General features: G+C 50.3%; 1 protein-coding gene across 1 annotated transcript in view; it reads left to right on the forward strand.

Moving 5' to 3' along the window:
* Nucleotides 1-17,847: 17,847 nt before the first annotated feature.
* The window catches only part of FGD6 (FYVE, RhoGEF and PH domain containing 6), a 266,156-nt gene continuing 256,177 nt past the window's right edge, over nt 17,848-27,826 (forward strand). The window contains exon 1 of the mRNA XM_078675951.1: nt 17,848-18,126. Within this exon, the coding sequence (XP_078532077.1) occupies nt 18,117-18,126 (10 nt within the window). The 5' untranslated portion in view covers nt 17,848-18,116. The remainder of the gene's footprint in view (nt 18,127-27,826) is intronic.

The following is a 27,826-nucleotide window of genomic DNA, read 5'->3' on the forward strand; positions in this document are numbered from 1 at the left end:
GCCCTCTACATTGCTACACGGGCTCTGCCTGCCTCTAGGCCTGCTGCAACGTGGTGCTGCACTCCCAGTACCCGCAGGCCTGCTCAGTGCCTCGTTGGGCTCTGGAAAATAAGAAACACATAGGAATATACACATCCAGGAAGACTCAGGCCCTGGGAGATAGTTGCTGTGGCAAGGAAGGGAAAGACACTGAGGCACAGCACACATTGAGGAAAGCCCTCTTTGGAGCCAAGCCGGTTCACCCATGCCGCACAGAGAGACAGTGCGCCTGCATCTACACGCGCCCGTGGCCCGACGCTGCGCCACGCCGCCAGTCACGTCCCGTGGCAATGACTGATCCAGCCACCCCTGGTGGGGCCGCTCTGCAAAATGCGCAGATTCTGCACCAAGCAGCGATCCAGGCCCCCGCTCCCGTCCAGATGGCCTAGCATGCTCCTGCTCCTTTAGGCCATGGCATCGCTGCCCCGCTGCCGCCGTTCAGCGAACTCTCTGACCCGTCTACCTCAGCAGCACAATGGCGCTCCTGGATTGGCCGCCTTGACCACTACTTCGTTGGTGTCCGGGAGACGGACGGAAAGGTGAAGAGATCACTCCTCATGTGCTATGGAGGAGCTGAACTTTACGACCTATTAGAGACGCTGCCAGACAGGGGTGAGGATGACGACTACGCCGGGGCTGTTGCCGCCCTGAACCGTCATTTTGATCCTCAGATCAACCCGGACTTCGACAGGCACGACAAGGGGACACGGAGACCGTCGAGGTCTATTACGCCCGCCTACGGAAGCTAGCCACCTCATGTGAACTGTCGGATCAGAGGTTGGAAATTCACGCCCAGCTCTTTCAAGGCTGCAAGTCCGTTCAGCTCAGATGTCTGATTCTCCGACAACGCTGCCTTTCCCTTGATGAAATACTGGTCCTGGCGAGATCTCATGAACTGTCCAACGCTCGAGCCGACGAGATGGAGGCAGTCCTGCATCGCCCTGCTGTGGCAGCACGGTCCCCCGCAATCAAGGAAGAGAGAGTAGAAGTGATCCACAGACGGCCTCAACAGTTGAGAGGAGGACCAAGAGCTCTGCAAAGCACCATGTGTGGCAACTGTGGCATGGATCATCCGGCAGGGGGACGGTGTTCAGCGAAAGGAAAGACGTGCTCACAGTGCGGCAAGCCTAACCATTTCGCAAAAGTCTGCCGGAGTAGCGGCGGACGGCGCCCCAGTCACCCTGGCCCACGCAGCCTTGCACAGGGAGTGCGTCAGTTAACGCTCGAAGATCCAGGACCTTGTGGTGACACGTCGCGTTAAAATTTCAATCTTGAAGACGATGAAAATGATGTATTCTTTGTGTCGTTCGTTGGCAGAGAAGGTTCCAGAAGACGACCACCACCGATGTGTGACGTCACCATGGCAGGATCCCCGGTACATGCCCTCATAGACACAGGGGCGTCAGTCAATGTCATGGACAGCGTCAAGTACGACAAACTTTGACCTCGCCCACCCCTTCTGCCGTCCAGAGCAAAGATATAAACATACGACAGCGACAAGCCGCTCCCTCTGCGCGGCATCATGGAGGTGGGTGTTGTCAGCAAGGGACAAAGCCTGAGGACCAGGTTCCAAGAAACGGAAGAGAAAAGAGGGACCCTCCTCAGCTGTCATACGGCGGAAGACCTGGAGCTGGTGTTTTTTGCCAACCAAGTGCATGAGCTACATGCACAGGAAATGCTTAAGGACTTCCCCGTGCTGTTTCAGGGGCTAGGCCGCCTCAAGGGAAAAGTCTTCAAGCTGCACGTGGACCACACAGTCAGGCCTACAGCATTAAGACACAGGAGAGTGCCGTTTCATCTGCGGCCGCAGGTGGAAGAAGAACTTCAAAAACTGGAAGATTCAGGGGTTATCGAAAAAGTGTCAGAACCGACCTCCTGGGTTTCACCCCTCATGGTTGCCCCGAAACAAAAGCAGCCAGGAGCCATTCGACTGTGCGTCGACATGCGCCTACCGAACAAGGCCGTTAAGCGAGAACGCCATCTTACACCCACAATGGATGACATCGTTGCGGACCTAAACGGAGCTCGGTGGTTCAGCAAGCTGGACCTCAACGCGGGATACCACCAACTGGAGCTCCACCCAGACAGCCGCAACATTACCACGTTCTCTACACACGTTGGTTTGCAACGCGCCACAAGAGGCTAAGCTTCGGCATCTCCTCTGCCGCAGAAGTTTTTCAGAACGCCATAAAAGAGACACTGTCCGGATTGTCTGGGGTAATCAATTTGAGCGATGATATTCTTGTATTCTCCAAATCTCTCGAAGAGCACCATATCCACCTCAGAGCCACCCTGCAACCCCTGGCAGATCATGGACTCACCCTGCACCGAGCAAAATGCTCATTTTACCAAGAATCCGTGGATTTCTTTGGTTACATTTTCTCCAGGGATGGGCTGTGCGTTTACCCAAAAAAGGCAAAAGCAATCCGCTCGGCGCCAAGGCCGACGACAGCCACGTAGGTCCGAAGTTTTCTCGGAATGGCCATGCACTGTGGCCGGTTCATCCCCAACCTCGCATCCCTCTCTGAGCCCCTGCGGGTTCTGACCAAAGCTGGTCAAGCATGGGTATGAACCGCCAAGGAAGACTCGGCATTCCAAGCAATCAAGGACGCCCTCATTGACGACAGAGTAATGGTGTATTTCCGCCCGAATAGGAGCACAGAGGTGGTTGTCGACGCTAGCCCCGTCGGCCTCGGGCTGCTCTAATGCAAGAGACTGAGTCAAGAGACTGGGTACCCTCCGCGTATGCCAGTCGGGCACTGACAGCAACCGAGATGCGGTATGCCCAAATCGAACGCGAAGCACTGGCAATAAAATGGGCATGCCAACATTTCCATTTATACCTCTACGGCCATGAGTTCTGAGTAATCACAGACCACAAGCCGCTCATTCCACTATTCGCTGGTACAGCTAGGCTTGCCCCCTCTCCCCCCTGATCGAACGGTGGGCTGTACAGCTGCTGGCGTATCGCTTTGAGGTGCACTTCCGGCGCGGACAATCCAGCTGATTTCCTGTCGCGACACCCTCGCGCGACCCTGCCAGCTCACACTCAAGACGAGGTTGCGGAGGTAGAAGAGTTTGTGCACATGATCTCGCAGGAGGCCTGTCCCGTTGCTCTCACGCTGGAGGACGTTGGGAAAGCCACAGAATTGGACGAGTGCCTTAGGAGAGTGAAGACCACGCTGGTTACCAGGAGCTGGAAACACTTCCTAGATGGCGTCAGCTCTCTCACGACCGCGGAGCCAGCGTTTCGTCAGCAAGTCTGGAGAGCGCAGAGCGAACTCAGTGAAGGTCCCCATGGGGTGGTTCTAAGAGGCACCTCGCTCGTAATTCCAACAAGTCTGCAAATGGAGGTGGTTCGGCTGGCGCATCAAGGACACAAAGGAGCATCCAAGACCAAAGCACGACTCAGAAGCAAGGTGTGGTTTCCAGGGATGGACGCCATGGTGGAGGAGGCAGTACGCAACTGCCACTCGTGCACAATCACAGTCAGCGATCCGGTGCCGCACCCCATAATCACGGAGGAACCTTGCTTTGAGCCATGGTACGACCTGAGCATCGACTTTGGCTCATTCCCGGGCGGTCGAAACACTCTTGTGCTCATAGACTCGCACTCACGATTTCCTGTTGTCGAGGTGGTACCGTCAACGGCATTCGTACATGTCAAAACAGTACTAGATCGGACATTCGCAATGATGGGTCTGCCTGCCGAAATCCGGTCAGACAACGGGCCACCCTTCCAGGGCAAAGATTTTCAGACGTATCTGGCATCTCGGGGTATTTAACACCAGAAGATTACTCCACAGTGGCCCCAAGCAAACGAGAGGTCGAGCGGTTCATGCGCATGCTGAACTGAGCCCTTCGGATCGGGGTAGAAAAGGGAGACGATGCCGAAGAGTGCCTCTCGCAATTTCTCAGTGCATACTGCCAAACACCCCATTGCACCACTCGGTGTGCCCCGGCACACTTGTTATTCCGCAAAGTTCCCAGAGACTGCGTGCCGGCTGGCCCTGCCTGGAGTCCCCCGGAATTGGATCAGAACGCCACCCAGAATAGCAGGAAACTGACAAATGACAAAGCAAGCAAAGCTCGAAGAACCCAACCCATGAACATCGTTGTTGGGGACAAGGTGATACTAAAAGACAGGTATCCAAATTGGAAGTTCCGCACCGCCTACGAGCCAGAAGTGTGGGAAGTCGTCAACGTCCGTTGAACCATGGAGTCGGCAACACGAGGCACCCGAGTGGTCACTCAGAACACATCGTGGTTCAAGAGAGTCCCCCGTGAGCATGGTTTAGGGGAACAACAAGCCGAAGACACGGAGTACGGAGACGGACCAGACTCTCCCGAGACCTCCCAGTGCCAAGGCAGAGAGAGACCTACACCATCACAGGACGAGCTTGAGACGACGGAAGTCAGGAGGAGCACCGTGGAGGGGCCCAACGTCCCCGCAGGAAACCCCGAAGAAGCTGAAACAAGTGAGAACCCCCGGAGCCAGAAGTATGGCCTCCGGCCGAACCCGACCCCCAGTCAAAAACTAAGAGACTACGCATGGCGCCTGAAGAAGAAGGCCTAAATGTTTGTCTACGCAGAGACTATGTATCTGAAAGATTGGAGGGATGTAATAACGGAGCCCCCTGGCCCGTACACACACGCAGTCACGCAAACACACACCCCGAGGGTGGGCTCGCCTGAGGGGATAAATAAACGGGCGCGAGACCGCACGGGGTCTTCGGACCATACTAGTAGCGAATGTCTGTGTGCCCTCATTCAGTGAGTGTAGGCCCCACTATATGGCATAGGCAACCTTTGCCCCCAGGTGACCCACGTCACCACAGTGTTGTTCCCCCTCGTCGCCAGTGTAAAGTGGCTCATTGACGAGCCAGCGAGGTCTCTCAGGGCCACGGAATGGCTGGAGACACGCACACTGCTACTTATTTCTCGGCTAAGGCCACTAGCGATCTCACACCCTTATATTTATACCCTCGGGCATGTAGAGAGCCATCCGGGCTCTCACCTACAATGTATCCTTTCAAAGCACGCACGCACACGCAACCTTGGGGCGGGCTCGCCCCTAGGTATAAATAAACAAGCGGAAGACCGCTCGGGGTCTTTCCGGCTAAATACATACTAGTGTCCGTGTGCTCATTAGCTGTGTGTGCATGCACGTGGTAGGCCCTGCCTTACCACTCTACATTGGCGACGAGGCCGGTGTTTCCTGTATCCACGTGTGCCTGGGGCCCCGGGTCGCCTGCCCGACGCCTGCCTCACGCTGCGGTGCATGCCGCTGTGTTGTCCCGGCCTCCCGTGCGCTTGAGACCCGCCCACGCGTCTCCCGTGAGGGAGCGCCTTCAGCTGGCGGGACTCGAGGCGGCGGGAGCCGACGTGCGGCCGGCTGCGGATCCTGCGGGTGAGTGATCGTCTGCCCCGCTTGCGCGGCCCCTGCCTGCCGCGCTCCGCCTGTCACCGCGGAGGAGGTGCGCCTGCCGGCTGCAGGCCTGGGGAGAGGCCCGGCGAGCACCACGAGACGGCCCGCGCTGGGTCCGCCCCCGCCGAAGACGCGCATGAGGCGCCAGTGCTGTGGCACGCGCGAGACACGGCGCCAGGCCCCCTGCAGTGCTCCTGCCCTCACGACGATCGAGGGAGAGCGAAGGACTGCTTGAATTAAAGGGAGAGGAATTAAACAAGCATTGGCACGCACAAGAGGGAAGCTCAATAAACAGTGGTACACTTAAGGCCGTGCATCAAAGACTCTGCCACCACGGCTGGTCCCTGAGGTCCTTATCCTCGCCACTGCTGCCTCTTCCTGCGCCACGCCCTACAACGCCTCGACACGCAGCGCGGCCTGCGCCCCTGCCCTGCGCCTCACGCGGCCACCACCCCGGAAAGCACCAACAAGGCCAGAGTGACGCCACGCCATGAGCCTAGTCGCGCCAGGAGCGGCCCAAGACGGGGCTGGCCAGCCCCCCCAGCAAGCTCCCCAGCAGCAACCAGCTGCGCCCGCCGCTCAACCACAGGCTCAAGCCCAAGCCGGAGCGGGTGCCCCAGCAGGACCCCCAGCGCCCGCGCCCCACGCGCATCAGCACGCTGGCGCAGCACCCATACCACCGTTCAGCGAATCAGCTGACCCGGCAACGGCGGCCATCCGCTGGAAGGCATGGGTCGGACGCCTCAATCTGTATTTCAAGGGCACAAGGGAGACCGACGGTATGGTGAAAAGGTCGCTCCTCATTCTCTATGGGGGTCAGGAGATCTATGACTTATTCGAATCGCTCCCGAACACCGGAGCCGAGGATAACTACGACGCCGCTGTCGCGGCCCTCAACGCACACTTTGACCCTCAGCTGAATAATGATTTCGAAAAATTCAAATTCAAGCGCGCATGGCAGTTGGACTCCGAGTCGGTCGACATGTACTACACTCGACTCCGACGGCTCGCGAGCACGTGTCCTTTCACCAACCCTCGCGACGAAATCAGGGACCAGATCATCGTCGGCTGCAAATCAAAGCTACTGAGGAAGCTGATCCTCAGACAACCAGGGATCACCCTAGACGAGATCCTCGTCCTAGCGAGGTCACACGAATTGTCTGATGCCCGGGCGGAAGAGATGGAGGTCGCACTGCGCACCCCGGTGATCGCCCCGTCTGGGGCAAGGGCCCCGGCCATCAAGGAAGAACGAGTGGATGCGATCCACAGACGATTCCCGCCAGCGAGGCCGCGAGGTGGCTCGCCACGAGACAGCCAATGCGGGTACTGTGGTGTGGACCACCCTTCCACGGCCACGTGTGGTGCCAAAGGCAAGACGTGCCTCAAGTGTGGACGCATGAATCACTTCGCTGCTGTCTGCCGGGGAGGGAAGTTCAGGGCAGCAGGCCCGCGCGCCAGAACTGTGACCCAGCGTGTCCGACAACTGTCTCTCGACCAGGAGGGACCCCCTCCCGACACAGAGGCTCAAGACCGCCGGCCCAGATACGAGGACGACGAAGACGATGAGGTGTATGTCATCTCCTACGTGAGCCGGGCATCCACGAAAAGACGACCGCCTCCAATGTGTTCCGTCTCAGTGGATGGGACGAGTGTCAATGCGCTGATAGACACAGGGGCGTCCGTGAACGTCATGGACTCGGACCAGTATGAGCGCATGTCCCCAAAACCAATGCTGGCACCGTCCGCGGCACGCATCTACACCTATGGCGGGACGGAACCCATGCCTCTTCGTGGAGTCATTCAAACCACCGTGATCAACGGAGAATATTCCACCGTGACCAGGTTCCACATCACTGAGGGCAAAAAGGGCACCCTCCTGAGCTGTCACACAGCAGAGGATTTGGGGCTGGTGTTTTTCGCCAACCAAGTACACCAGGCTCACGCAGACTTCATGTTAAAAGAGTTCCCAGGACTGTTCAAGGGCCTCGGCAAGCTCAAGGGTAAAAAGTTTAAGCTACACATTGATGCGACTGTGAAACCTGTCGCTCTCAGACACCGGCGAGTGCCTTTCAACCTCAGGCCTCAAGTCGAGGAAGAGCTTCGCAAACTTGAAGAGTTGGGAGTGATCGAGAAAGTGTCGGGTCCGACACCTTGGGTCTCGCCACTGGTAGTCGCCCCCAAACCGAAGCAGCCGGGGGCCATACGTCTGTGCGTGGACATGAGGCTTCCCAACACCGCTGTCAAGCGCGAACGGCACATCACCCCCACGATGGACGATATCATAGCTGACCTCAACGGGGCGAAGTGGTTTTCAAAACTAGACCTCAACTCAGGCTATCACCAGCTGGAGCTAGAGCCGGCTAGCAGATACATCACCACATTTTCGACGCACGTGGGGCTGCGTCGTTACACTCGGCTCAGTTTTGGGGTCTCGTCAGCGGCCGAGGTCTTTCAGAACGCCATTCGCGAGGTGCTCTCCGGACTAAGGGGGGTGATCAACCTGAGTGATGACATCCTAGTATACTCAACGACCCTCGAGGAGCACCACGCCAACTTGAGGGCGACCCTGCAGAGGCTCGCCGACAGCGGCCTTACCCTCCACCGCGCCAAATGTGCCTTCTATCAGGAATCAGTGGATTTCTTTGGATATATCTTTACGAGGGAAGGCCTGAAAGTTGATCCCAAGAAGGCAGAAGCCATCAAAGCAGCCAGCACTCCACGGAGTCAAACCGAAGTCCGAAGTTTTCTGGGCATGGCCACATACTGTGGCCGGTTCATCCCGAACCTAGCTGACATAGCGGAGCCCCTCCGTGCCCTCACCCGTGCTGATCAGAAGTGGGACTGGACTGCTGCTGCAAACAAGGCGTTCCAGACCATCAAGGCCAGTCTACTCGACAACACCACCATGGCATACTTCCAGCCTCGGAGGCGGACCGAGTTGATTGTTGATGCCAGCCCAGTTGGGTTAGGAGCTGTTCTGCTGCAAGAGTACGGGCCGGAAGAGTGGAAGCCCGTTGCCTATGCCAGCAAGGCCCTGTCCGACACGGAGACCAGGTATGCTCAAATCGAAAGGGAAGCGTTGGCTATCAAATGGGGGGACAAGGTACCGTTAAGTCTTTAAATACTTCTCCCCTCAGGCCCTCCCCTACCTAGTCTGGTTTGTTATCAAATGGGCATGCCAGCATTTTCACCTCTACCTCTGCGGGCAGGAATTCACGGTGGTCACAGACCACAAGCCCCTGTTGCCCCTCTTTGCGGGAACGTCCCGGCTTGCTCCCCCTCGCATCGAGCGGTGGGCTGTCCAGCTGCAGGGGTATCGGTTCAAGGTGGTGTTCAGGCCGGGAGCACACAATCCCGCTGACTACTTGTCGCGTCATCCAGATGTCACCCCGCCAACGGCCCTCACAGACGACGGGGAGGAGCTGGAAGAGATGGTACATCTGATCACCCAAGCGGCGTGCCCCGAGAATATGTCGCTCCAAGACATTAGCGACGCCACGGCGACGGACGGAACCCTGGTGAAAGTCAAAGAGGCACTCGAGGGAAATCGCTGGGCCCATTTTCTTGATGGTGCATCGTGCCTCCGGCCGGAGGTGAGTCACGCCAGACAGCAGCTGTGGCAAATACGGAGTGAACTTAGTATCGGAGATGAAGGAGTGGTGCTGCGCGGGCACCTCATTGTCATGCCCGAAAGCCTTCAGCAACGAGCCCTGAGCCTGGCCCACGTGGGACACCAAGGTATAGCTAAAACCAAGGCCCGTTTGAGGAGTAAAGTGTGGTTTCCTGCGATGGACAGCCAGGTGGAAGCTATGATACGGTCCTGCCACGCGTGTACGATCACGGGCAGTGACCCTGCACCAGCACCCGTGCTCACGGAAGAAGCACCCCAGGCCCCGTGGGCTCAACTCAGTATTGACTTTGGCAGTTTTCCGGACGGTCGGCACATGCTGGTGCTGGTAGACTCTTTCTCAAAATTCCCTGTTGTAGAAGTCATCGCATCCACTGCATTCCCGCAAGTAAAGAAAGTCCTAAACCGAGTGTTTGCTACGATGGGGCTCCCCGAAGAAATCAAGTCCGATAATGGACCCCCCTTTCAAGGGAGAGAGTTCCAGGCCTACTTGGAGGCTCTCCGGATCAAACATCGGAAAATCACACCCCTGTGGCCCCAAGCCAACGGGGAAGTCGAGAGGCTGATGCGGACATTAAACAGAGCGCTCCGGATTGCGGTTGATAATGGTGAAGACCCGGAGGCCGCACTGGACGACTTCCTTGGAGCCTATCGGCAGACACCTCACTCAACGACAAAGTGTGCTCCCTCCCATGTTCTGTTCAAGCGAGCTCCAAGGGATGGCATTCCCACTGCAAGCACGTGGGCGCCGGGAGAAAGGGACGCTGAGGCCATACAGGCCCGGCGACAGGCCACCAACATCAAAGCGAGTGCACACCGGCATGCCAAAGAACCAGCCCTCCGGCAGGGGGACGCAGTCGTTGTCAAGGATCGCCATCCTGGGTGGAAGTTTCGGACTCCCTTCGAGCCTGAAGTGTGGACAGTGGAGCGAGTGCAAGGGACTATGATTACAGCTAGGAGGAATGGCCAAACCGTGACGAGGAATGCCTCATGTTTCAAAAAGATACTAGACAATGCCGATGTGCGTCAAAGAATTGAGAGAACGGAACGTGGAGACCAAGAAGATATGGACGGAGAGAACTATCCTAGTCCAGCACCTACTCCGCCGGGAATAGTCACTCCACCCAGGCCAGTGTCACCAGGCCCCGAGGTCGGGCGGAGTCAGCCAAGGGTCGAGGATGCGAGAGAAGGTCCGAGGACGGCCCCGGCCGGGGTCGTCGAACTACCTCGGACCCAGGATCGTCGCTACAACTTGCGGCCTAATCCAAGGCCGAGTCAACGGTTGTTGGACTTTGCCTGTTCGTCTCCATGAGCAAGAGACTACAAATGTGCCTGCCGAAAGAGACTAAAATAAAGGAGGGATGTAGAGAGCCATCCGGGCTCTCACCTACAATGTATCCTTTCAAAGCACGCACGCACACGCAACCTTGGGGCGGGCTCGCCCCTAGGTATAAATAAACAAGCGGAAGACCGCTCGGGGTCTTTCCGGCTAAATACATACTAGTGTCCGTGTGCTCATTAGCTGTGTGTGCATGCACGTGGTAGGCCCTGCCTTACCACTCTACAGGGCAGAGCCCGGCCGGAAGGTTGAAGTGGATACATTTGGGCGTAGAGTCCTGGTGGCTCTCTACACCACACTTCAATCCTCCATCAATTATTTTCCGTGCATTCACTATGTAAATGCATTAATTAAATTGACCGTTATTTCACGCTTTGTATTTTGGATTAAGCGAGCTTTCCTGCCTGTCCTTTCCTGTGCATCTCAATGGCCGCCGCAGTATTTGACAAGTGCCAGGTAATTTATAGCCTAGGCCCTAGGGTGAGTTAGGCATCTCCTTGAATCCTGTATCCCTTAACTCGGCCTTCGGAGAGATCCGCTGCTTCTGTCTGAGCTGCTCGGGCGGAGTTTCCTTTCTGAAACACACCGGCCTCTGGACTGCAGCAGAGCATCTATGGGCGGGGCGCACAAACAGGAGCAGGCCGCTCATTAGAACATAATCGCGTCTGTTCTTTTGTTAGTGTGGAGTCATCGGGATTCTCCCCTCCTGAGAACGGGTCTCCTCTCTTCGGGGGGCGACAGATCCTATTATTGTGGAAAAAAGCATTTCCGCTCCTCGTCTGCTTTCAAATAGGCAACTCCTTTGGCTAAGCTATTATTAAAGCTCTACATTGTGACATTCCCAGTAGTTTTCCTGTGTATAGAAGGCAAATACTTTTTGACGTACGGGGGTCCCCTCTGTCGTGTTCCCTCTCCACTCCATTAATTAACTCTGCGTTGTAAGAAGGGCAGTTGCAGGGCCCCGGTGGAAGCAGAAACAAAATGAGCACACGAGTAAAACTTCCGTAATGAAGGTGTAATGTTCCCTGGGCTTCGGTGCCGCTGGACTCGCCGCACTATTGGCACCAATACCGCCGTCAAAAGTAGAACTTCACCCCTAGTTACATCTGTTCACGTTTTCTTCTCTCCAAACGTCAGAATGGATGTCTCTAAGGCCCACTCACTAGTTTCTTCTCTCCTCGGGACAGGGCATCCGGCATCTCACTGTGTCAAAAAGGTGACGCCAGGAGTTGCATACTCTGTAGTATAGATATGTCTCACTGTGAATCACAGAGGACAAGGGCTAGTCTTCTGACCTTAGGCGGAGCATCTCGCCGTGTTGTAAGACGAGGAGGACGCTTTCTGGCAGTCTGTCTTCTGTACTTAGAGCCCATCGTCTAATCGTGACGTTACAAGGTAAGGGCTACCCCCTTCACAGCTGTCTGTGGACGGGTCAGCTCGCCGTGACATCACAAGGTCTGTTCATCTCAGTGTTTTCGTGAGGTGGATCATATAAAAGTGATGTCACAAGCAGAGGTGCTATACCCCACGATGTCTTATGGGGGGGTAATTTAACTGTGACGTCACAAAGCTGCTCTTCTTATGTCTGCCTCGTGTCCATGATGTGGACTATGTTTTAGTGACGTCAGAAATGTTTTTCCCCTCAAAATGCCTTCTATATATGGAGATTGGAGAGGGAGAGGATCATTTCATTGTGACCTCACAAATGCAGGAGATACAGAGACGTTTTAAGGCAATGGCAAAGTGGGCTTTTTCAGGGGGCCCTTGATCGAGCCAGCTCTGTTCTGCAGAGTCTTGCCCTAATTACCTTAAATAATTATTAAACAGATTGTTATAAATACCGTTTTTCTCTAATTAATTTAGTTTTAATGTAGGTGATGTATGAGAGACAACTGCAGACATTTTGCAAAGAAATGTTTGTGGTTCATGCAACATCCATAAACAAGCATTTGCAATGCAATAGGTCTCGCAGCATTAAAGTTTGAGTTATTTCCATTGTATATGACAATGTGTTGTATTCAATTTTTAGCAAAGTCTGTATTGGTGTATAAAGATGATTTGCAAGATGAGAGCTGTTGCAAAATATTAAGCAATGTTGGCAATAATATTATATTATAATAATATTGCAAGTTACTGTTGTACTTATAAGCAGTTTGGTAGCGCATATGATGTTGTGGTGCCCCTGAGTGATGCTGTGGTGATAGGATAGATAGTGAGGGCGATAGATAGATCGAGGGAGGGCGAAAGATAGAGGGAGGGTGAAAGATAGATAGAGGGAGGGCGAGAGAGAGAGGGAGGGCGAGAGAGAGATAGAGGGAGGGCGAGAGAGAGATAGAGGGAGGGGGAGAGAGATAGAGGGAGGGGAAGAGAGAGAGAGAGGGAGGGCGAAACATAGACAGAGGGAGGGCGAGAGAGAGATAGAGGGAGGGGGAGAGAGAGATAGAGGGAGGGGGAGAGAGAGCTAGAGGGAGGGTGAGAGATAGAGGGAGGGCGAGAGAGAGATAGAGGGTGTGTGAGGGATGGAGTGTGGGGCAAGGGATGGAGTGTGGGGCAAGGGATGGAGTGTGGGGCGAGGGATGGAGTGTGGGGCGAGGGATGGAGTGTGGGGCGAGGGATGGAGTGTGGGGCGAGACTGTCTGTGAGATTTTTAAACATCGCCAGCTTGTGTGAAAAACCGGTCTCTACCTATCCTATAGATTAAAGGTTTTTTTGTACATGTTAAACACGGGTGCAAAATTAAAATTGCACACTTGTTAATTTAAACAAATGTACTCGTTCGTTCAGTGCAGCTTTAAAGGTACTCTACCTGCCCCAAAGGGCATTACTTGACCCACTGGCACTTTGGAGGCGAGGAGAGTCTGGTAATGTATTGGTGCAGGTAAGTACCGTAGAGATTATGCCCCGGGCTCTGGTGCAAACATGGAAAACGGGCCCTGCGACTGCTCGGGCGGGAGTAAAATGAGCGATTGTCAGAGTTTAATGCGCCGCTTGGGACCCGGTGCCACTGCACCTGCTGCACCAGTGGTCACTGCGCCTCTGAGTGATGCCGAGAGGATGAGGCGCAAGAGCCGTTGGCTGGGAAGCAGGGCTGCGCCATCCCGAGGGGGTTGGGTGTCAGGTTAACAGAGGTGAGGGGCCGTTTGTAAGCAGGGCAGGTGAGAGATGGTGGTTGCAAGCAGGGTAGGGCAGAGGGCCCGTTTGTAAGCAGGGCAAGTGAGAGATGGTGGCTGTAAGCAGGGTAGGGCAGAGGTGCCGTTTGTAAGCAGGGCAAGTGAGAGGTGGTGGTTGTAAGCAGGGTAGCGAAGAGAGGTCCATTGTTGAAGGCAGGGGAGAGGAGGTGGTTGGAAGCAGGGGAGATGAGGTGGTTGGAAGCAGAGGAGAGGGGCTGGTTGTTGTACACAGGGAAGGGGGGGGTGGATGTACGCAGAGGAGAGGGGCCGATTATAAGCAGAGCAGGCAAGATAAGGTGGTTAGAAGCAGGGCTTCACTTCTGCAACGGGGAGACGTTTGTTATTCATGGAGCCAGAATTACAAAATGATGGTTTCAAATTAGACAAAGCAGCTCCGCATCACATGACTAATTCTGAAGGTAAGCTTGGGCAATCCTGGCGCACCTGTAGCTGCAGAAATAATTGCACGTTACGGTTTTTAGTGCTTCCTTTACAGCAGAGGTCTTCAAACTTTTTGATGCCGAGACCCCCCTGTCAAAACATTTTAGGCATGAGGACCCCCTCCTGACCAAAATGTCTAGAACTTGGTACTCGCCATCATCCACAACCAAAAGCGCCCCCAATTCCCACGCCAAATCATTTTACAGTGGGGAAATGAAATTAAACAGTGTTTAGCAAAACCAAAGGTTTGTGGATGACTATGGTTCGTGGTCTTTTGGGTTTTGTTATTTGTTTCGGTTTTTGCTAACCATCTTGGCGATGTGAACAATAAATTCTGAAGGCCACGAGAAAATGCTAAGAGGCTGGCTGCCTAGGTGTCCAGTCACCTAGGCTATAATTATGTTCACAGGGTATAAGTACGGCCATGGGGTATGCCCTTGTAATTTGTGTGCTTGGGCTATACTCAAAGGTCATCTTGAAGCAGACTACCTATGCTCACGGTGCATCTCTTGTCCCTATGACCTCTTTCACATCAGTGCCCCTAGAAGTGCCCTTCTTTGCAGGCCATACGTTCAGTACAGTGGGAGGCTTAGTATCTGGAAGGAGAATGACATCCTTTGTGAACAGGTGTTCCCATTCACTTGGTGCAGGTGCCGGACAACATGTTGCACGGTCACACTGGCTAAACTGAGCCTTCGTCTTGGGAAGGCCTTTGCAGGGTGAGGGTCAGAAGAGAGGTTGTGAAAGATAGCAAAATACACTTGTCTAGAGATGGAAGTAAATAGACACCCGTTTGATTTTTGTGGGTGACGTTCATTGTACCCAGAGGCAGCTACCAACCACAGGTAATCTAACAAAGAGGTAGACTAGATTATTGAAGAACACACAGGCTGTCGGAGAGGAGCTGGGGTGCCTCCAAATCAGCACACACAGTGATTGTGTGAGAGGCTGGCCTTGACATGAGACAGAAAGCTTTTTACTGCACACCATTGTCTCCTCCTTCTCCCCTCCCCGGTACCTGGTTGATTAATGGTAGCATGTGTTCTATATGAGCTGACGACTCACAAAGCATTTCTGCTGCAGTGTGTCAACAATATCTTGTTGAAAACTATCTTACAGCTACACAGAATGGAAGGTGTACACAGTCTTCACCCTTTATTCTTTCCAGCACGACTGCTCATCCCGGTCTGGTAAAGCTGATATGAACTGGTTCACAATTCCATGCATTAATTCACCACAAGCAATCATATTAAACTCCTGCTACAAGAATGAAAACGGAAAGCTTGAAGATTAAGCATTAGGAGCCCTGGTGTGAGGGAGCAGTGAGTAACAAACAAAACTAGCGTATTCACTGAATCTGCAAAGCCACATGCAGCTTTTATTACACAAAATAATAGTTTAATAGCGCACAATCATGACAACCCATCCCACCTCTCTTTCTATTTATTTTGTTTCGAGCTAACTATAAATGTAGCGTGCTTCAACCTCCCTGTCTTGAGACATGCCCAGTGCCAGTCTGCGGGGACTCTGGCGACTTGAGTCAGCTGAGTCTTGTGGATTTATTCATTTATTATGCAGCTGTTGAGATGGGGCCTCTCACACCTCAGGAATCTCGGCCCGGGTGCACGTGGGACAGATAAGCCCTAGAGGAGACTGATGCTACTCGTTTGGTTGCCAGGGAGGAGAAGAAAGCCCAGACATTTACACTTTGTGCCTTATTACTTACCTAGGATAGCCAGGCGCGCACACTGCGACCTTTACTTCGCTATTCATGCCTTGTGGTGAGTGCAGACACATGCACACAACCTCATACACAGCATACTTTGCTGAGTGCAGGCGTGAGGCAGAGGCTATTTTCATGTTGTGCACAGTAGAAGCTAACGCACAGGGAGAGATTATTGTATGGAAATGAGCTCCACACCCGATTGTATACAGTTAACATTGCTTATTTATAGCATTTATTCAGTCATGGTAAACTGATCTTCATTGCTTGATTTTGCTCGAGAGTGTCACTCATAGTTGTTGAAATGTCACTAATAATTGCAATGAATTTATGAAAATGTCACACATAGTAATCTGAAACCTTGGCAGCTATGGGACGTGCCGTGTTTAAATAGAAACATTCTATCTTCCATAGTGTTTCTTTGGAGCAATCAATGAAATTGAGCGCGGAGTTAAGGCAGCATAAATAAATAGACACATTCAGGAAAGAATAAAAACGGACAGAACACAGAAAATAAAGATCAACCGGAGCCTTTGCCCAAATCCCCTCATGGCTCAATCGGGGAAACAAACAAGAATCTGTGTGTGTGCGCAAGTCAGTTTCAGTGTATGTCTGCAGCGGGGAAGAGGCAGGTTACCTAATTAAACTGGGAAGCTTTGAGTTGCCTTGGAAATCAGCCGTAAGTAACGCGGAGATCCTAATGAAGAGCCAGCAACGAGCCACAAAGCAGCACACGAGGTGAAAGCAGGGATGGCCAAGGAAGGCAGCAGTGACGGCGTGAATATCGCAGAACTCCCTCGAAGTACAGGCTGCATTGCAAAAGGTCCTGGTCCATCTTTATGGGCAAAGTTTGCGGGCATTTCCTGGTATGCATGCTGCAGTCTCTCTGATTGGAGGACATGTTTTGATGACGTAGCCACATTATGATTGGCTTATTTTACCTAGTCCTCCAATCAGAGAGCCTCCTGAGATGCAAGTATTTCTAATCCAAAACGAAGAGGAAACGTTTTGGATATGAGGCAGACGTGAGGCTGGTGAATGCGCGACCCCCTTCTGATGACTCCACGCCCCCCCTGGGGGTCGCGCCCCATAGTTTGAAGACCTCTGCACAGTGTTGTGAGTGCTTACGCTTCTACCGGTCTACCGGTGCGTTGGGGGGTGGGATGTGTGTGCGTTCCTCTGTCTGTGTGTGTGTGTGTTGTGTGTGCCTGCGTGTGTGCCTGCCTGTGCCTGCGTGTGTGAATGCCTCTGCCTGCCTGTGCCTGCCTGCGTGTGCATGTGTTGTGAACAGCCGGCCGGGATCGGAGCGCGTGACCTGATCCGATTCCGGCCGGCTGCGTGCGCGTGACAGTCTGTTGTCTCCTCTGCCTAGTCCTTGAAAGGGAAAAGGACTGAAATGATTACAAAAGATCGCTTTGCGACAGCAGGGGCTTTCGCCCCTGCAATCGCAGGCGTGACCTAAAAAGGGTTCTTTTAGATCAAAACAAGACCTTACATATGAGAAATGGGAGGGGGTCGCAGAGATTATTTGCAGTGATATTAGTGAGTTGCTGCTGTGTTAGAATATTGAAAACACAAGTCACTATCCCTGAATATTTGATGTAGACACAATTAGAATTTGGACTAGTGTGTCTGTGCACTGTCACTGACCTTGCCAAAAAGGACATGAAATAGCTGAAATTGGATCATAAATTCAAAGCTGTTCCTAGCAGGGGCCCCCCAAATACTTTTGGCCCAGGGCCCCCCAAATCCTTAAGATGCCTCTGAGGAGATACCCTCCCCCACCACACCACACACCTTGTGACTGAGGCTGAGCATAGCACTGTGACGTCACAAGGGCTAGTCTTTTGTCTTTAGTCCATGGAGCGGATCATCTCATCATGACATCACAAAAGCTTGGGCTGTTCCCCTCGCGGTTATCTTGTGTCCCCGGGGCAGCTCATCTCATTGTAGAAGCACAGATGGCTCAGCTGTCACCCCTACCTTTTCAGTGGGGTGGACCTCTCATTATGACGTAGACCAGTGCCCCGCCCCTTCGTCTCTTGCTCTCGCCCAGGAGGCTGGCAGCTGCTGCAGCGTGTTTTATTCTTTTCTACCGCTTGTTCGCCAGCAGGCGGCACCTGACTGCACGGGAGACAGTGGCTCGGAGTGCCTGCAGCTGATCGCGGGCGGACACGGAGCGCCACTGGGGATCGGATCGCATCCTGTCCAAGGCGCAGCGTGGAGTAGAGGAGCCCTGGAGAGGAGCAGGGGTCCCCCCCCCAACCAGCACCGAGCTCACCATGGACTGTCCCTGGGCCTGCGAGCGGGATCGGGAGTAGAGTGGAGCGGAGCCCCGCGGGGGAACCATGAGTGCTGGTGAGTTACAGGCGGAAAGTTTGGAGGAAACTGTGCATCCGGACCAAGGCTTGGGCAGAAGAATTACTCCAGGCTCGGATGCTTCCTCCCTCTGAACCCTCCTTCCGCGTACGGCCGGAGCCCTCCTTTCCTCGGTAGCCCCTTCCAGCGGCATTTGTTCGCGGGTGGGTCCTCCCGACTGGAGCCTCTGCCTGGGAGGAGTGTGTTTATTTCCTTTCTACTCTGGCGATTTCTCTTTGCTGCTGTCGGTGTTCTAGGTTTCAGGACAGTTTCGGGAAAGTTAGTACCAGGGTGAGTTTTGATTACCAGCCGCACTGCAGTTGGTAGTGGCTATTTTAGCAGGAGGGAAGAAGAAACAAGCGACGAAATAGGAATGGAACATAATTCATAAACTGTAATGAGTAAGCAGTTTTACTTGGAACATAACGCCGAAATGTATCGCCCGCAATGCATAAATAAGAGATGAAGACAAATGTAGTAATAACGCAACACTAACCACCAGCCTAATGTTCCCCTACCCCCAGTTTTACTCTTAAAGCTAGCCGCAGGGCTGTCTCCTGCCCCTGATCCTAACACTGCTGTTAACCCCAAGCCCTGAATGGAAGTAAACAAAGACACCGTATGCCTGCCTACCTCTACACTAAATGCTAAGCATTATGCCTAACTCGCTGTTGACGTGAGTCCACTGCTAACACTGACCCCATACTTAATACTAACAGTAATTTTTAATTTTGGTAAGTCTTCAAGTGCAATCAATATAAGAAATGTCATTATGTATGATTTAGCCTTTTTCTACTATGGTTGCATACATTTCACGCAGAAGGTGGCTAGATGTGGCTATGGTTGCGAACATTTTATGCAGTAGGTGTTTGGATGTGGCTATGGTTGCATACATTTCACGCAGTAGGTGGTTGGCTGTGGTTATGGTTGCATACATTTCACGGAGCAGGTGGTTGGTTGGATGTGGCTACGGTTGCATACATTTCACGCAGCAGGTGGCTGGATGTGGTTATGGTTGCGAACATTTTATGCAGTAGGTGTTTAGATGTGGCTTTGGTTGCATACATTTCACGCAGTAGGTGGTTGGCTGTGGTTATGGTTGCATACATTTCACGGAGCAGGTGTTTGGTTGGATGTGGCTATGGTTGCATACGTTTCACTGAGCAGTTGGCTGGATGTGGCTATAGTTGCATACATTTCATGCAGTAGGTGGCTGGATGTTATTATGTTTGCATACATTTTATGCAGAAGGTGGCTGGATGTGGCTTTGGTTGCATACATTTCACGCAGCAGGTGGCTGGATGTGGCTTTGGTTGCATACATTTCACGCTGCAGGGGGCTGAATGTGGCTATGTTTGCATTCATTTCATGCAGTAGGCGGCTGGATGTGGCTATGGGTGCATACGTTTCACGGATCAGGTGGCTGGATGTCGCTATGTTTGCATTAATTTCACGCAGCAGGTGGTTGGATGTGGCTACAGTTGCATACACTTCATGCAGTGGGTGGTTGAATGTGGCTATGGTTGCATACATTTCATGCAGCGGGTGGCTGTGGTTGCATACATTTCACACAGCGGGTGGTTGAATGTGGCTATGGTTGCATACATTTCATGCAGTAGGCGGTTGGATGTGACTATGGTTGCATAAATTTCATGCAGTAGGTGGTTGGATGTGGCTATGGTTGCATACATTTCATGCTGTAGGCGGTTGGATGTGACTATGGTTGCATACATTTCATGCAGTAGGCGGTTGGATGTGACTATGGTTGCATACATTTCATGCAGTAGGCGGTTGGATGTGGCTATGGCTGCATACATTTCACACAGCAGTGGCTGGATTATGCTATGGTTGCATACATTTCACGTAGCGGGTGGGTAAATGTGACTATGGTTGCATATATTTCACACAGTAGGTAGTTGGATGTGAATATGGTTGCATATATTTCACGCAGTAGGTGGCTGGATGTGGCTATGATTGCATATATTTCATGCAGCAGGTGGTGGAATGTGGCTGCTAGTTCCACTTCTGCTGACAGTCTGCTGCTGATTTCTTAAGGTAGGTGTAGTGGTAGTTAGTATGTAGAAAACACAGGGAACTGGTTACCACGAAACAGCTGCAACCCAGTATGTTTGCCACTATTGCTCTTTTTATTTAGGGAGAGGAGGGATCCTCCCTCTCGCCTCAATTGTGACCGGTATCGGAAACATCTAGCCCCAAAATTTGGTGGTTATGGTTTTCTTGGTAAGGATTTTGAGATTATGGATTTTTGGGCTATGGGGCATGGATTTTTAGACAATGCAATGGCAGAAATAGTTGGCGGTTGTCGAGGTAAAACCTCTCTTTTCTGCCAAAGGCACAGCAGCCCCGCTTCCTGTGTGCATACACCCCCCCTCAGCGTCCTTCCTGCAGTACACGGCTGGTGCAGAAGTTTTGAGGCTGTGCCAGCTGTCTCAAAAAGGCCTGGAGTAGGAGCGCCCAGCATAGGCCCCAGAGATCCGCATTCTTGCAGCCTCTCAGGTTGTTCCCAGAAGATATTTGTCTTCTCTTGAGTCACCAGCGGATGGTGGGTTCAGGTACAGACGTGAGTAATGCTTTCTCCAGAAGCCCTGCCTCTTTCACAAGTTCTCAAAGGTCAGTGGAAGGAAAGCACGCCTTCGCTTCTTTCGTTTTTCTTCTGTTCGCTGCACAGTGCAGGGCATGTGTCCGGCTTGCCACTTCCTGTGTGTCTGACCCGGTGGGTCGCCCCTCACCTTCGCAGGAGGAGCTGCTTCACTAGTGTGACCCAGTGACGTCTTTGTACGTAGAAGGTTTTGGTACTCTTTGATCTGCCGTGGTGACGTCACACTGCTTCATGCTGGTCATTGCGTTACTTGAGTGGGAACGGTGCTATTACGTACGAGGACGCACCCTATTGTACTTATTGTATTCCCACTGGAGGTCCTCACAGTAAGGCTGTTCAATAGAGTGTATGTAGTGTGAGGAGATGGCTCTTCCATCGACTGCCCATCACTTCATGTGGGCACTCATTGTAGGAGCAGCCTCATTTTACAGGTGGTTCGCGTCTTACTTAGTTTGCATGTCATATTTTATGTGTCTCTTTTTTGCATGTCTTGTTCTTTTTGTTGACATTCTTTTGCCTTTTATTCTATCTTATTTTATATGCAGTTGGCGTGTACTCTTTATATTGCCTTTTTCGTGTCTGTTGTTGGCCTTGTTTCCAGCGTGTTTTTAATATTACTGCTTTTACAGTTGTGTTTGTCTTGCTTTACATGTTGGTGTTTCTTGTACTGGTTGTTGGTGTGTCTTTACGTTCTCTTTGTTGTGTGTGTTTTGGCTTTGCACCCTCCCCAATGGTGATGTTCTCTTTGCTTTCTGTTTAGGGTTTAACTGTATTACAGAGCTGGGAAGTTGTTTCCTTCCTACAGACACACCTCACCTGCTAATAATGGGTCAGGACTAAAAGTGAAATGATAGGTCTGCAGTTTTGTGCCACATTTCCTGCCATTCTCTGTTTCCCACCCATGTTGTAAAGAGTTTTATTGCTGTGCCTATGAGTTGTGCCTCTCTGCTATTTCTAGGATTCTGTTTGTTGGAGACTAGTCACTTGTCGGGCGTGGGAGTTCTGTGGCTTCGTTCACAAACCATATTTCACACCGAAGTTTAACATTTGTGGGCTCAAACACTATTTGCGAGGGTACATTCTGATTGCTGACTCATAGGAACAGTATTTGCTGAATTTAGCTCCAGAAAGTGCATTTGTGAATACAGAGGTAAACACTGATCAACTCATACATTTGTGGATATTGTCTGGGGGTGGGCGCTTTAAAAAAACAAGAGAAAATGTTACCCCGAAGTTTGAAATGTACTCTCTTCGTAAAGGTGGTAATATATTCCAGACTTATTGAGCGAAGTGGCTTGCTGCATGGTTGAAGCCGCACACCTTTTCACCTTCTGAAGCCGGAAATCTAGCTTGGAAAGGACAGGACTTCCTGCTGTTGGGATTCTCTCAGTGGGAGGCTATGTTGTGTAGTAAGGGGACATTGACTGGCACAGCCTTCAGTTGTCGCAGGTAAGCGGCCACTGCTTGGAAACCATGCACTTGTGATTCCCTGCCTCCAGATGTGCTGCCTATAAGAGGGCACAACTTCCGGCTGCGGTGAAACAGTGTGGCTACTCAGAGGTGTAGTTTACAGGAAGAATTTTCTCACTCGGACCTGATGGAATACCCCCTTTTTCTTACCTCTGTCTTCTCCCCATCTCTCCACCTCTCCTCTTTTTAGGTTGAAGCCTACCAGAGGCTAACGACATCTTGGGGACATTCAAAAAGCTTCCCAGGGAATGCATTCTTCGCATTGCTTACCATTGGCGTTGTGTTTATCTGCTCACATTTGCTTGCTGCCTTTATTTGTTTTAGGCTGTCCAGCTTGAGCTCATTCCTTCCTTTGCCCAAACCATATTTACTGCATTCTTCCACCATTACTGAATTTCTGCAAACAGGCCTTTAAAACTTGTTCTTATCTTGTCACATTTGAGGTGCATTCAAAGATCGAGGTCAAATGCCAGGCAGGCTCTGTCTTCCAGGGAGCTTGGTGTTTACTTTTCTTTCTCTGACTTCAAAGTGAGAGGATTTATGTAATGATCTTTCTCCTGTACAATGTTATTTTTTTCTAGCACAAAACAAAATTTAAATGCCTGTAAAGGAATTGTGCAGGTTTCGTAGTTGATGTAAAGCACACATGAAGCACGATTTTTGTGATTCTGAAGTGTAGGTTGAAACAAATATTTTAATACTATCAAAGCAAATAATTGCTCTAGGTGATGACATTTCCACACATTATTTGCGCACTGTATACTTTAACCAGTAAAACTGTATGCCTGTACAAATGTAATGGCCTTTCAATTAAATATGTGTTGTCTGTATTGGCAGTGCGCTACCCCACTATGTGTTATCCACTTTACCCCAGTCCACTCTACTCTGCACCACTCCAGGCATGTGCACTCTACTCTGCACCACTCCACACTATGCCACTGGACTCTACTCTGCACCAATCTACTCTATACCACTTCACTCAAGGCCTCTCTACTTTACACCACTCTACTCTAAGCCAATGCACTTTACCCCACACTACTGTACTATGTACCTCTGCTCTCATCGCCTCTGCGCCAATCCACAGTTAGCCACTCAAATCTACTGCACTCTGACATTGCAATCTACAAAACTATACTGTATGCTACTGCACTCTACTCTGAAACAATCTACTCTACGCCATTGCACTCAACGCCCCTCTATTCCACTCTGCGCCATTCCACTTTACGCCATTCCACTTTACATCACTGCAATCTACCCTGCTCCACTCGACACTCTACGCCACTCTATTATACATCACTGCACTCCACCCCATTGACCTCTACGCAATGCACTCTACACCACTATACTCAAAACCAATACTCTACGCCACTGCACTCTATGCTAATCTGCGCTGCACCACTGTACTCTACTCTACACCATTGCACTCTGCGTCACTTTACTCTGCACCACTCTACGCCACTGCACTCTACACTAATGCACTCTACTGTACACCACTGCATTCTGCGACACGCTGCTCTGCAACACTGCACTCGGCGCCACTCTACTGTGAGGCACTCTACTCTGTGTCATTGCATTCTGCAAGACTGCACGCTTCGCCACTGAACTCAATGCACCCTACTCTGCACCACTGCATTCTATGTCACTGCACTCTACAGCACTGCACTTTACTCTGCACCGCTCAACTCTACTGTACTCTATGCCACTACACTCTGTCACTCTTGAAGGAACTGAACTCTTCCAGCAGCAACATTGGGATACTTGCAAGTTCCTATGAAGCCCACCTATGACAACCATACCTCAATATGGCATCAAACAAGGCGATTTTAAAACACATTTTTATGGTGAGACTAATGGCCTTGCCGATTAAAGACATTAACAGGCGCTGGAAAACCTTGGGAGCAATAACAACGTGCAGACTTTGCCACCAATATGAAGAATCCTTGGTCCATCTGGTTTGCACATGCCATTGTTTGTTGCACGCACGATGCACTTTATTAAAGCCCTTGTTTCTAAAACACGGGGTGCGAACCTGTACTAAAGCCATGAAACTGCTTTTCAATCTGGAGACTCCAATGGAATTGGCAAGGTTTGCTAAGTGTGCACATAAGGCCAAAGAACTTTTAGGTAAAACTAGCACAACACACCTTTGAACTGAAATTATTAGGCCCGAAGAATTCATGCTTTATTTAGGATTGTACATCTCTTACTTCATTGAAATGAAATTGCCTATGTATATTTAGCACTCCGCTTACTTATGCCACCATCGGACCCCTAACATCATTGAAACTCTTAATTTAAAACTTGGTTTGAACATCCCAAAGATAATTTTGAATGTATTTATAACTCTGTGACCCCAACCCTCCCCTGCAAGACTTCCAAAGTCTGCACATAAGGGGAAGGATCCTACAGTATTGAATTGATTTATTGTTTTATACCAGCACCTTACTGATTTTATCTGTTTTTAATGCACCGTCCGTAAAAATCATCTTTGTTAGTTTTAGTAAGATATAATATATCAAAACTCGCTTGGTACGAATTAATTGAAACAAAGTGTGTGAGATTTTATTTGAATCTTTTGTAACAATTTTTATTAATTGACATAATAAACATTTGACTTGACTTGACACTCTGTCACTCTACTCAGCATCACTCCACTCCACGCAATCTACTCTGCGCTATTGTACTTTACGCCACTTCACTCTAGTCCACTCTGTGACACTCCACTCCACGATACTCCATTCAATGACACTCTACTCCAATCTAATACACTCTACTCCACTCTATGCCAGTTCATTCCACAACACTCTACTCCACTCGACAACGCTCTATGTGACTCCCTCTACACCACTCCATGCCACTGTTCTCCACTGTATTGCCCGACACACTACTCTACTGCTCCACTCTTTGCCACTCCACTCTACATCATTCAGGTCAACAATACTTTACTCCGCTCTATGCCATTCCACTCTCCTACACCACTCCACTCTCTCTATGCCACTTCACTCTGCGACAATCTACCCCACTATACGTCACTGTACTCTACAATACTATACTCCACTCAACACCCTCCACGCCACTCCATTCTGCTCTACACCACTCAACAACACTCTGTACCACTCCACTCTGCAACACTCAACTGCAATCAGACACTCTACTCCACTCTATACCCCTCAACTCTACACCCCCACTCTATGACACTCTACTCCATCCATGACACTCCACAGCACTCTAAACAACTTCACTTTATGCGACTTCATGACACTCCACTCAACTCTTCTCCACTGTACGCCACTCAACTCGCTTTTATTTTTATAAGTTTTATATAGCTCTAGCTAGACCCCAGAGCTCTTTACAAAATTGTGAACAGAAATACAGTAAATCAGGCACGAAAACACAAATGCTTTTACCCCACTAACTTTAAGCCATGCTGAACAGCAGCCACTCTGGTGTACAACAAAAGATCTTTCATTGGCGAGATATATTGACTTTGCCAGTGCTTGCTTGTTTGTTTTTGTTCTTAACTTTGTTTGCTTTGCGTTTTATTACGCTTTTTAAGTTTAAAACCAACCATGCAACTTAACAAACACCTAAAATGCAATCGCCTTCTACAGGCAGTTTCCTACCCTAAAAAACATTCTAGTTTGCAACTGTGAAGTGTGCGAGTAAGCGTCTCAGAACAGGTATTCGGAGGGATATATTCTATATTTGTGTCCAACATACGTTGAAATTAAAAAAAAATGCAATCCAAAATTTCACAGAAATATCTCTATTATATAAAAAAAACAATCTTATTTACACACAGAATGTATTCTGACTTACTTTACACAATAATAATCAAAGCTAGACAAACTAATCTTTGTAACTAGAACTACTTCTTTAAAACGGCAAAAGAGAAAGAATTTTCTTAGCAAAATGGGTCCCTTCAATTACAGAGGGTCACAAGTCTTGGGGCGGTAGGGGATGCATTTCAACTCAAATCTGATTTACTCCGGCCTTCCTCGCGACATATTTAATAAAATAATGTACTATCATCCACCAATCATATAGAATTTATCAGTACATAGGAGAAATTCCCAGGCAACATGTTTTAGCAGAAGTAGCTCTATGCAGCTAATTTTTCTTGCCTTTTTTCTTCAGAACTCGCTAACTAGGAACTTATGTAAACTATTTGCAGAGTATGATAGATAAATAGATCCTTCTCACCACTGCTGTTAAATGGATTCTCAGATCTCAGACTTCACATTGGTTCAAATCAACTTATTATCAAAGATAGAAAAGAGGAGATTGCCTCGAGACTAAAGCTCATGAATTTGAAGCAAAAACCAGTGTATTCATTGGTGCTTCTCATAATCGCAAATACTTTATGTGGAAATGACTTTACAAAAGAAGGCATCCTGCCCCAAACATGATATTTTATCAAGATTACTATATGTTCTGTGCATACAGCAAAAGAGTACTGGAATTGTCCTAGAGTACAGCATTTCAATTGTTAATGCTTTGGCTTCCAATTAATGAACAAATATAAATATATACTACAGCGACACAGGTACTAGAAGCTAATCATAGCCTTTGCTCTGCCTTTCTCACTGTGGCGCGGCGTACACTTGCCACAAATAATTTACATTTAATTTCACATAGTACATAAGTGTGTACTGTAGAGCAGCTGCTACCATGAGATTAGCCAACGAGAATTACCAACTATTTTTTATTTACTGGCTCAACTCTTTCCATTTCTTCTTGTGAATATAAGTCGACTTTGCAACATATCTTTTGGGGCTACTTTAATCCTTTCCATCTCCATCCACCATATTTTGTGACCCAGTCTACCATAATAGCCTTGAGGAAGTCTAATGGGTCGAAACACATCTTGGCTGCATTGATGTTTAGATTCTCATCAATTTATTAAGAATATATACCAAATGTTTGACTAAAAAATGTATGGCCTGTTGATTTTTATTATGTAAGAGACACATGTGAGGGGGAGAGGTTAAACCCTGACACCAACCTCCCCAACAAATATCCAAACACACAAAAGAGGGGTAGGAGTATAAAGAAACTGACAATTGATGTAATTAGTGGCATGCGTTTAATTTTTTTTAAACTACCCTCACCCAAAAATTGTGGCATGCTTCTTCATTGGGCTTGCTAACAACACCCCTGCGCAGAACAATGCCTGGGGTGGAGCAAAAAATTAGGCGCATGCCGCCAATTAGATCAATTGTCAGTTTCTTTATACTGCTACTCCTCTTTTGTGTGTTTGGGTTGTTATTCTGTACCAGTTGCTTTGAGTGCTGCGATGCAACCCCCCCTTTTTTCATTATAAGTTAGCTTTAACCACACGGTCAGGACAATAGGGACACCCTCAGGTAGGAAGGTGTCTGACATCATTGTAGCACCATTTCTTTTTTTTAATTATACAAGTAAATATCTCACTTACCCTTACTGTCCAGTTGGATGTGCAGCAAGTTCTCTTCCACAGCTACCTGATCGTGACTATAGTCTGAAACATCCTGATGATCAGGGACCCTTGCAAATGCACAATCCTGATGCCAGTGATGCTAGAACGCTAGTTGTGCACTGCTGCGGTATTAATGTAGCGTTCAACCCACA

The sequence above is a fragment of the Lissotriton helveticus genome, chromosome 1_1, assembly GCF_964261635.1.
Source record: "Lissotriton helveticus chromosome 1_1, aLisHel1.1, whole genome shotgun sequence".
NCBI lineage: Eukaryota > Metazoa > Chordata > Amphibia > Caudata > Salamandridae > Lissotriton > Lissotriton helveticus.